Here is a 12173-nt window from a genome sequence, read left to right as displayed (position 1 = left end):
AAAGGGAAAAAATAAAAAATAAAGTTTCAAAAATGTGACTAACTTTTAAAAAAGAAAAGAATAAACAAAGATAATGTGAATTTTTTCCACTGCTAAGACATTGCAAGTATCTGATTTCACAGCTTCTGGATCAATTTATCTTTTTTTTATTTCAGAGAGAGACAGAGAGGAAGATGAAGTTTTCCTCAGAGCAGTGGCATTTTCATATGTGACTGGTTCTCAAACCTACACCGTGCACATGACAAGGCACACGCCTTGCCAGATAAGCCATCTTCCAGTCCCTCTAAGGAAAATACTTTATTGAAGAGATAGACTTCAGGCTGGTGAAATAGATCATTTGTGTAGTGTACTGTTTTGGCCTGAGTGCAACTCAGATTTGAGCCCAGCTCTAACTGTATTACAGGAAGCTGCAGGACTGTGGTCTCTTTAACTGAACTTCTTAACTTCATTGTCTGTATCTAAAAAAAAAAAATGTGTTCTTTACAATTGTTACTGTTGTAGGACTGAGGAAATATTGTATATCAACTGTTAGTTACTCCATGATCAGGCACCTGGCTGAGCACACGTTACAGGTATTTAGAGAAGGCAGCCCTGGCTGAACACATGTTACAAATATTTAGAGAAGGCAGCCCAGGAAGGCAGCCCACAATTTTCTGTGCATTGGGAAGAACATCAGACTTGCCCAGAGCTCAGTTCCTGGCATTGCATATACCAGACTGAGGCTCTGATTCTCTCTCTTTCCACCTATCTTGTAAATAAATTAGTCATCACACAGTACTTATTGAGAATATAATAAATTTCAGTCATGATTCTAAGTATTGGCATACAGAGCTAAAAAACACAGAATCACACAAGAATGACTTGACTTCTCATTACTTTCTTAGCAATCAATTCCATTTTTTTTCAGACATTCGATTGGATGACAGGCTGCCTCTTAACGAATAACATGAGAATGTACAAGATTGTATTGAAGTGCTCAATGTCTCAGTTACAAAAATACCATGCTCTAAAAAATAATTTCTATATCAGGCAGTCTACTAAGAACACAGTAGAGTTTAGAGGATTCAGATTTCTTTTTCTTGTTTTTTTTTTTGCAGAGATGTCATCACCCTGGGCTGAGTTTTTTTCAGATAGGAAGAAACAGAGAGAGAGAGAGAGAGAGAGAGAGAGAAGGGAAGACACCAAAGCTTCCCATGGTATGGTAGGGTCTGGACTCAAAGATGAGTTATGTGTATGATAAAGCAGGCAACCTCCCAGGTGAACTATCACTGTGGTCCTATTATTCAGATTTCTAAGCACCACCTGAAAATTAAATTATTGTTGACTAGGAGAAATCTGGAGATATGCATTCCATTTCAGACACTGTCCACCAGGGGGTGGAGTTTCCTAACAAATATATTTTCTGTATGGCATGTAGGCTTGGTTCAATTCACCGAAGCTCCAACATTTTTTCATCTTAAGAATTGAGAGCATTGTTTAGGTGACACTCTAGAGATGAACTCTTCTCCAGGCTTAGTGGCTGTGATACTTTTAGTGCTTGGTAAGTAAAATGCCTCTTAAAATTTGAATTCTTTTGTTCTGGCAGCAGAATCTGGAACCTAAATTTCATCTGAGATCTTTATGTTCCCGATGGCGTGACTCTTATGTTTCAACAGGACAAGTACATGGTGACTCAGTGACCCAGATGGGAGGCCAACTGACCGTCTCAGAAAAAGCTTCCTTGACTGTGAACTGTACTTATTCAGCCTCGGGATACCCTGCACTTTTCTGGTACATTCAGTATCCTGGAGAAGGTCTGCAGTTACTCCTGAAAGCCCAGGCAGACAAAGCAACAGGAACAAACAAAGGTTTTGAAGCTACATATGATAAAGAAACCACCTCCTTCCACTTGAAGAAAGTCTCGGTCCAAGAGTCGGATTCAGCTGTGTACTACTGTGCTATGAGTGACACGGTGACAGGAACTGCAGGGGAAGCTGAACTCAAACTCTGAGCAGAACATGACTGCTGACTGTCTCTGACTGTGTGATTCACTCTGGTTCCTGCACAGTCTGTGACTGTTTGCCCCTCAGTGTCAAACTGATTTAAGAATCATTCAAATGGCTAGAGCTTAAGAACAGGAATAAGCATTTCCCATATTCAATTCTTCAACAGTGAAATTAAAATTGGATTCTGACACCAACAGTTCCTTATCAATCATCAATGTAATTTCTAGGTAAAATAACATAAATGGTGAGGCGTCCTCTTGTTTTTCCCAGTTAAAGGTCTATTCCCATAAGCTTCTTTAGTCACTCTGGTAGACATTGTTGCTTATCCTACTTCAAGAGAAGCCAGAAAAAGTGTGATTAGTATAATGGCTTCCTCATAGAATATGGCAGGAGAAATGATAGGACACACTCAAAAACCTTGCTTCTTAGTGAAATATGGAGGATACAGTGGGAAGATCAGACTTTCACACATAGCTGGGAATGGAAAGAGAAGAGGGGTGGGGAGACTGAAAAATGATTGTAAAAAAATAATGGAAAACAGGGAAATAGTAACAAGCAAGCAAACAAAAAACTCTCACGTCTGAGGCTCTGAGGTCCAAGTTTCTGTTCCCAGCACCATCTGAGCTGGAACTGAATAAGTCTCTGAAACAAAATGAAAGGAAAGAAGAAGATTACTTTATCTAGGTTTTTTAAAAAAAGTAATATAAGGTAGACACAGGCTGATGATACTTCTAAGGGAAGGGGGCAGGAAAGTGAGATATAATAGAATGACATGTCAAATCATGAATGTTTTTTTTCTCCTCTTAGTCCTGGCTACCACATGGGTGTGTAGGCTTCTGTACAAGATCTCAAGTAAGGTACTATTACAGTAACAATAAAAGATCAACATGCATAGTAATCTGACTTTCCCCTGAAATTATTAAAAAAGAGTAAATCACTGACCAAAAAAGACAGAAAAATAGATGCAAAAGGGCAGAACAGGTGCAAGGGATTGGGCAGCAGTGCAGCCAGTATAATGCACAAGTTACCATTCTTTAGAACCTGCGTTTCAGCCCCCAGTCCCCACCTGCGGGGGTAAAGCTTCATGAGTAGTGCTGCTGACACCTCTCTTTCTCTCTCTCCTACCCTCTCTCACCTTATTTCTCTCTGTTTCTATCCTTTAAAAATTTTTTTTTTGCTTTTTCTTATATATTTTTTAAGAAAACATGGCCACTGGGAGCAGTATCCCAGTGACAAAATGAATATTGACAAATATATATATGTATATATATATCAGTATAAATAAAAGGAAAAAAAGAAATTTAGATGCAGTTATATTGTGAACAAAATTTCAGAGGGGACCAATGTATGGGGGAATGAAAACTTCCATAGCAGACTAAGTGACAAATGTTTTGGGTATAGTATGAGAAAGCAACAAAAATGTGAAAAGATAGAAGAAACAGAAGCACAAATTTCAATGAAGAAAATAGTAGTGTGAGTGCGTGTGTGTGTGTGTGTGTGTGTGTGTGTGTGTGTGTGTGTGTGCCTGCGTGTGTATGTGAACATGCGTGTGTGTAAATGCCTGCACATGCCTTGAAAGCTTCAGGTATAGGAGAATGGAATGAGAAAATATGCAAATGGTAGATCAGTGCCAATGCCCATGTAACAAGCAAAGATCATTTTCCACTTCAGCAGAAAACTGGATGGATGAACTGATGGATAAATACCAATTCAATTTCTGTTTGTAAGTTTGACTTCTTAAAGATCCTTCTGATTTCTTGCAATGTTTGTATTTCTGTGCATGGTTTTTCATTGACTATTGTTCTTCATGTCCATCCACGTTGTAACAAATAGAAAGATTTTATTTTTCAACTGTTGAATTGTAGGTTGTTTTGATATCACAGATCTTGTGAATAATGTGGGAATGAACAAGGAAGTGAGGTTATTTTACTCATGTTAGGTTTCATTTCCTTTAAATGGCCTCATTTTATCAGTTTACCAGGTATGGGTGAATCAACTCAGTCAATTCTAAATCTATTAAGCCCCTGGCGAAATATCTTTAATAAAAAAAAAGACTTTTTAAATTGCCACCAGGGTTATTGCTGGGGTTTGGTGCCAGCACTGTGAACCCACCATTCTATTTTTCCTTTTTTCCCCCAATTTTTTTTTTTAATTAGATAGGATGGAGAGAAATTGAGTGAGGATGGGAGGGGAGCTAGAGATAGGAAAAGAAAAATCGGCACCTGCAGACCTGCCTCACTGCTTGTGAAGCAGATCTCCTATAGGTGGGGAGTGGGGGCTCAAATCTGAGTCTTTGTTCTTGGTAATATGTGCTTTTAACTGGATGTACCACCTCCTGGGCCCCCATACCAGTCATTTCTAGCTAGATAACTATGAACAGATGTCAAATTTTATTCCAAATCACTGCAAGAAAAAACTATACAGGAAAAAACCCAAATAATTATCCATGGAGGAGACATTTTATTAAAGACAAGGTTTTTGTAAAAGTCTGATTAAAATCTATATTGTAATCAGAGGGATGAACCATAATTATTCTCCTTTGGATGGTATATTGGGTATTAGTTTCTTCATATGATTAGTAGTCAACACTAATTTCCCTGAAAGAGTCTTTATTTCATTAAAGTTTATTAGACAGTCACTGAAACATTTTATTATAAATGATAGCTATGTCCCAATGGGGGTATAAATTACATATGTATTACGTCAAATTTTGACCAGGTTTGAGAAACATATCTTTCTCAGAAGTAACTCAAACTAAGTGTATTGTTTACAAAGGTGGCAGAAGGGGGCTGGGTGACGGTGCACCAAGTTTAGTGCACATACTATATTCGAGGCCTCAGATTCGGGCCACCACACTCCACCTGCAGGGGGATGCTTCAGGAGTGGTGAAGCAGTTATGCAGGTGTCTCTCTCTCTCCCTCTCCATTTCCTCCTCCCCTCTCCAGTTCTCTCTGTCCTAACCAACAAAACAGAAAAACAAAAAGAAAGAAAAATGGCCACCAGGAGCATCGGATTTCTCCTGCAGGCTCGAAACCCCACCCTTAACGTTGGTGGCAGTAAAAATAAAAGTTGGCAAAGAGGGTGATTTCTCAGACTTTGGGTCTCATCTTATTATATGCCAATAAACTTGCTGTTTCTTGATGACACCAGTGTCACTCAAACTTCCTAGGTGATAGACAAAGGACTTTATTATTTATATTTTTGACACAGTAAGCAATATAGTAGTTGGTGGGTGTGCCTCTGTGTCCTTTCCCTTAGGTCCCACGGAATTAAATGAGGGACCAGAAGGACGCTGAGCATGCAACAGCATTGCATCATCATTGAGCTTGAGGGGTGGTATTCACTGCTCTGCTCTTCCTCCCCCCCCCCATTTTTTTAGCAACTAATAAGGAATCTTGACCCTTGTCTCAGAGACATTACTTTATCCCTCAAGGTTGTTCTGTGGCAAACACACCCCGAGGAAAAGATTCAAGCTCAATGCTCATAATCTTGTAATGTTAAAATACCCAGCAGGTGGTGTGTGAGCAAGAGAGACTCAGAGTGGACCGCATCTCAACATTATCCACTCTGTGGTCCTGTACAAAAAACTGCACTGGGATTTTCTGGGTGTCAGGGAACAGAATTTCATTTGCATCTCAGGGTTGAAAAAGAAACTTCATCACACCACTAGTAGTGAGAGAAAAGAGGGGACACGGAGTGGTGGACACACAGGATACATCTCACAATGAGGTTATGCTGAACGTCCCCTCAGTCTCTGCCAAATGTGTCGCACAGAATCTTTCCCATGGGCCATCCTATTCCTCTATTTATTGGGTGTGTGTGCATGCAGTTATGTCAAGTATAAATACATTAAAGGCCTAAGTAAACATACATTTCTTAGGGGTATAAAGATCTTAAAAGCATACATAGTTGAAAGATCTCTCTTCTAGTATGTAGACCACTCTGTATCAGACTTTTTATCTCCAATTTTAGTTATTGTATTATAGTCTGTGTTTAATTTACAAATCTTGACCTTACCCCAAGAATATGGGCATAATTCAGGGATATCAGATAAGGCCTCTGTGCGCTTAACTAGGTGATTTACAAGTGGTGAAGCAGGTCTGCAGCTGTCTATTTTTCTCTCCCCCTCTCTGTATTCCCCACCTCCCTTAATTTCTCTCTGTCCTATCCAGCAACAACAACAATAATAGCAACAACAAAAATGGAAAAAAGATGGCCACCAGGAGCAGTGGATTTGTAGTGCAGGCATCGAGCCCTAGCGATAACCCTGGAGGAAAAAAAAAAAGAAAAGAAAAGAAAAAAGAAACCAGGGGTTCTCCAACAGCCCTGTATGGTTTTAGTTTCTAGAATTTTTCTCTTGAGTATTCTGCTCTGCCAGCCATTGTGATTAATCTGTCTGAAAGATACCAAGGCTAGCTAAATCCATTTGATTAATCTAAAAAACATTTAATTAAGGTTACTGTCAGCAGAATTCTTGTTGGGAGAACTAGACCAATTTGTGGCATTAACCTCAATCAGGCCTGTGACCCCAGGTTCAATAAATTATGAATAAATCCCAGAAGTAGACAACCAGGACAGAGAGTATTCATTATGATTTATGTAAGGGAGTTTAGAGTGACATACTGAATTGCCAAAAAGGGATTTAAAAGCAACCATAATTCCCCGTGGAGAAGTATCCTATAGCCCCTTTCTTTGTAGACCTAAATGTGTAACCCAAAGAAATAAAGACTGATCCAGTTTGGGATATACTGTTTAACTTTATTGGAATCAGGATCATTTCACTCTCAGTTATATGAGCAGTGTTGGTGTCTGCAAACTCTAGTCATACAGGGGTCCAGAATGAAACAAAGTTGTATTTATTTATGTATTTGTAGATGCTTTGCGATAGTTCTCCATGCTGAACTGCTTCTATTGGTGGTGTCAGACTTTGCAGAAACTTTCAGGCTAAGTCTCCTCATATCATTATTTTTCTGCTTTCATTGACTGGAAGAGAAGTCAAACCAGAGCAACTCAAACTGCTAGGTATCTGCTGTTGTTGCTTTATTCTAGAAGACTGTATGAGTTTTCCTAGACTGTGGTGCTGGGTGTAGCATACAAAAGAGAATACTAAATCTCCCTCCGCCCCTGCCCCCAGCATCTAAAGTCTTTCCAGGGTGCTAGAGCTCTTTCTTTCTTCCCCTCTTTTTTTCCTTCTTCATCACATTCTGTGACTATTCCAGTAGTTCTAACTTTTTGCCTCCCCCCCAGTCATTTCCTAATTCACTCAAACCTATTTTTGTATACAAGGACAAAAAGCAAGAAAGATTTTTTAAAAAATTATTTATTTATGAAATGGAAACACTGACAAGACCATAGGATAAGAGGGGTCAGTTCCTACCACCAGAGCTCCGTGTAGAGAGCAATTATATTCATTACCTTACCAACTGGTCATTGTAAAATTCAGTGTAGAATGGTGTGTGCAAACAAATAGTAGTTATCCTCATGCTCTAGGCTTTCATATATCGTACAAAAGAGCCCAGTTGACTAAACTAAAATCACGTTTATTCAATTCATTTACCTACTTGTTTACACTGTGTTATTGATGGGACTTAGTGCCTGCATGATGAACCCACCACTCCTGGCAACTAATGTTTTTTCTCTCTCCCCGCTCCTTTTATTTGATAAGATAGAGAAAAATTGAGAGGAGAGAGGGAGAGAGAAAGAGAGAAAGAGAGAAGACTCCAGCAAGGCTTTACCAGTTGTGAAATTTCCCTCCTTTGAGTGGGGAATAGGAGCTTGAATCTGGGTCACTGTGCATATCAGCATGTGTCTTCAACTGGGTGTGCCACCACTCAACTCCACTAAAATCACATTCAAAAGTTTCTGTTTATCTTTTGAGAGTGAGAGAAAGACCAGGTCATCAATCTGCTCTGGCATATTTGTTCTGGGGGTCAAACCCTGTTGCTGAGGAGTTATTCTGATGCAGTCTCCGCCCCCAGGTTTTACTACGCCCTGCAAAATCCTAGCAGTGCCCCCTTCAACCGATCCTGGCCCCACACATCACCCCTGGTTGTCGCTCAATAAAAAGCCCCCTCACCCCCCCCCTCTGGGCTCTCAGCTCCCCCTCTTTCAGACCTCGCCCCCTTCTCTCTCCCCGTGGTCAGGTAGTGGGGACCCGTGGTCAGGTAGTGGGGACGGCCATTGCCGGCTGGCTCCACATGGTCTGAACCAACCCCCCCATCCTATAATAAAGATTTGTGTACCCCTTTGCGCTGGACGTCCACTCTCTTCTCCGCAGTGCAGCCCGACACCAGACCACCACCACCACAAAACCCAGGTCCACATCTATGCAAATGCTACATGTTAGAGTTATGCTGACACTTTCTCATGCATTGAAGAATAAGAGCAGGTGAACATATTTTTCTCTTACTGTAAACACAACCAAAACCATAAACTTTCTGGAAAAACAATATGGTGGAGAGGAGCCAGACAATCTTGGAAATTTGGAAGCAAAGGAAAGATAGAGCAGGGGACATCCTGTGTTTTCATTTTATTTTTATTTTTATTTTTTATAAATATTTATTTATTATTTATTCCCTTTTGTTTTCCTTGTTGTTTTTATTGTTGTAGTTATGATTGATGAAGTTGTTGTTGGATAGGACAGAGAGAAATGGAGAGAGGAGGGGAAGACAGAGGGGAAGAGAAAGACAGACACCTGCAGACCTGCTTCATCGCCTGTGAAGCGACTCCGTTGCAGATAGGGAGCCGGAGCTTGAACCTGGATCCTTACCAGTCGGTCCTTGCGCTTTGCGCCACCTGCGCTTAACCCACTGCACTACCACCCCACTCCCCTGCATTTTCTTTTGTCTCACACAAATCAATCAAGTACCAAGGAAGCTAGTAATCTATACATATCATAGAGGCAGCCAAATAATCGTAGCAAATTTCCTCCCTATAGTCAGAGAATAAGGAAAAGGGTAGCCTAGAAAGAGAGAATGTGCTAAGAAAACCACAATAAATCTACTTCCCATAGGGGGGAAAAACCCACAGAAATGTGTGCAGCAGCCAAGGAAACACTTAAGAAGGCAACTGAAACCAGGAAGAAGAGCTTTGGGCATATATAGTCTCACTCTGTCATCTCACCACTCTTGCCACTGGCTCTTCACATGGTAGCCTGTCTTCCCAGAGTGGCTTCCTAGTGGTGGAGGGGGGGAAGAATAGACTTTGTTATTCAAGAAAACTACCTGACTACCAGGTGCCTCCCTGAAGAATTAGTACTAAGAGATTTCCTGTGTTCCTCATAATTCAGAAATCTCTCATGACAGGTATACTACTACATAGAAGAAATGTCTTTTAAAAATTCACCAGGAAGGACTTAGGAGTAAATTTGAACAAGCATGAAGAAAGATTTTACATTCTTGAAATATAATAGGGATCTCAGAAGGGTAAGAGAGAGAATGAGAAGGGGGAAGGAAGACTATTTGAAGAAATAGTTACCAAAAGCTTCCAAAATTTGATGATGAGGAAATGCAGGTAGAAGATTCACAAGAGGGAGGAGATCGGGGTCTCACTTTACTAGTTACTTCCAATTTCTGCAGATAGAAAGCAAGCAGCTATTATAGAGACAGGACATTGGATCTGAGTAGAAAATACACCAGACTTAGATTTTATGCAAATTGAACTTCCTCATTTACCCCAACAATCTGGCGTGTGGAGATTGGAATCTGTTCACCAGGCAGAAAAAGAAAGTTTTTTTTTAATGTCAACCTTTTAAAATAAAACAGAAATATTGACAAGACCATAGGATAAGAGGGGTACAATTCCACATTATTTCCATCACTAGAACTCCATATCCCATCCCCTCCCTTGAAAGATTTCCTATTCTTTTTTTTAAAAAATATTTATTCCCTTTTGTTGCCCTTGTTTTATTGTTGTAGTTATTATTATTGTTGATGTCATTGATGCTGGATAGGACAGAGAGAAATGGAGAGAGGAGGGGAAGACAGAGAGGGGGAAATAAAGATAAACACCTGAAGATCTGCTTCATCACCTGTGAAGTGACTCCCCTTCAGGTGGGGAGCCAGGGGCTCAAACTGGGTCCTTGCGCTTTGCTACATGTGTGCTTAACCCACTGCGCTACCGCCCAACTCCCCAGCTTTCCTATTCTTTATCCCTCTGGGAGTATGGACCCAGCCCCATTAAAGTTTTTAATAGGCTTCCAAAACTGTATTTCAAAACCAGAAAAAAAAAGATTCCAAGGTAAAATCTGAGAGCTTTCCACACTTGCACATTTTCCTGATGAGAGACACTAAAGGGAATCCTCCAGTTGAAATAGACTGGCATTGGACAGTGACCTGCAGTCGTGCCACAAGTCATGAGCAATGAAAATAGATAGCTATAGAGATGACTTTTATTTGCATTTCCTTTATCTATATGATTAAAAACAAATGTATACACAATATAAACTATAAAGCTGTATTTGTGGGAACTCAATGATTAACAAGGTGTATGTAAATGATATCATGGAGATATAGAAAGATCTTTCGTGCTTTAATAGTACAACTTACATACTTCAAAACTTGCTATTATATGAAATCAGTAGCAACTAAAGTATCTTAAGGTAAATTGTCTCTGAATGAGAGCTGGCTTTGGAGTACTTTAAGGTTCATATGAAATATTTATTGTTGTAGTAAATGAAATCAAATGGAGGGCAGATTGTAGTCTTTCTTTTGGAGTGGTTGCCATAAATCTGTCCTTCAGTCATTTGAAGGAGTTTTGTTTTTTCTTTAGACATTACTAGGCATAGAAGCTTTTTCAGACAGAACAACTTTGCTATTACATGAAGTCCATTTTGTCATAACTCAGAAGTCACCACAATATTAGAAAAGATGTTCATTTATGTCATTTTTTGCCACAACTCTATAAAGAGGGTGCTTCTTATAAATACAACACTGGGTGTCCACAATATATTTTTGAGGCTGTGTATTTGTATTTTAGAACATTTTCTAAGACTGGTGGTTATCATCTGGTGTTACAGTCCCATCTGCTTTGAATTTTGCCTTTGAGAAATGGGTGTATGATTTGTGTCAATGCTGCATGCTATCTGGATAAAGGAAGCTCATTATTGGAACATACTCCTTCTTTTTATTTTCCACACCATTGCTGATGGGGACGGGAAGGACTTGACCAACCATCACTAGCATATACCTGTGTAGAGAGCCCCTGTTGGTGATTCCCCGTTCTAAGGACATGTGGCAAGTTGTGAAAGCCGGTATGGTGGCTGTCTGAGCCTGTTTCCTCGCGTGTCCCATGAAATTTCCTGCAGAGACAGCTCTCCAGTAAATCCAGCTTGCTGCTTAGGATATGATGGAAATACAGATATTGAAACCAGTTGTGCAACTTTTGCAAATAAATTCCTAGGTAATGAAAAATTAGACAGGACAATGGGAGTAACACAGGAGACATTTGTCACATTGACCTTTATTTACCTCCAGGTAGTGAAGAAATGTACGTCTCTATTGCTGTGTTTTCACACATGCATAACTGAGGCAAAATGGAAGGAAGAATCTAAAAAATTTTCGGGCCCCTGGCTTTGTTAAATACCCCCCAGGTTATGAGCTGAAATACATTTGCTCAATCAGACTTAACACTATTCTGCCTTGAAAGAATTCTTTTGAGTAAAAGTACACTTCTTTATACTTTGAAAATCGCAAGTGAAGTAATGAGGTAGATATCTGATTTGATGTGGAGAAGAGCTATGAAACATGAAATGTTCCCTAAACTGCAAGAACATCACCTGGACTTCCGCAATAGCATTCTTGATTGGGCTTTTTTTCAGTTCAGGAGACAAGCTATTTCTTACAGTTGCTTTAGCTCTGCAGATAGTTGTCTCTTGATGTAAAACACATACATCTTTCACCCCTTACACACACTGAGTTCAACCAAATGCTTCTCAGACCTTTATTTTAACTCAAGGGGTAAATTTTTATGTTTTGCTTTCAGGTTATTAAAGGGTATATACATTTTTGAGTATTTCTTTGATTATCCTCTTGAGCCCACAAGATGGCAGTGTTTTCTTAGGAATTCTGAGGAGAGCTCTCACGTATGCTCTCTTTCTCTTTCAGAGAGAGAGAGAGAAAGAGAGAGAGAGAGAGAGAGAAAGGAGGAGGAGGAGAAGGAAGGAGGAGTCTGATTGCACAGCAAAGGTGA

General features: G+C 39.8%; 1 protein-coding gene across 1 annotated transcript in view; it reads left to right on the top strand.

Moving 5' to 3' along the window:
* Positions 1-1494: 1494 nt before the first annotated feature.
* LOC103125982 (T cell receptor alpha chain MC.7.G5-like) overlaps positions 1495-12173 on the top strand; it is a 578475-nt gene continuing 567796 nt past the window's right edge. The window contains exons 1-2 of the mRNA XM_060175347.1: positions 1495-1540; positions 1656-1951. Coding sequence (XP_060031330.1) covers positions 1495-1540; positions 1656-1951 — 342 coding nt within the window. The remainder of the gene's footprint in view (positions 1541-1655; positions 1952-12173) is intronic.

This window comes from Erinaceus europaeus, chromosome 16 (assembly GCF_950295315.1).
Source record: "Erinaceus europaeus chromosome 16, mEriEur2.1, whole genome shotgun sequence".
NCBI classification, from domain to species: Eukaryota; Metazoa; Chordata; class Mammalia; order Eulipotyphla; family Erinaceidae; genus Erinaceus; species Erinaceus europaeus.
This window is presented reverse-complemented; position numbering and strand designations above follow the sequence as displayed.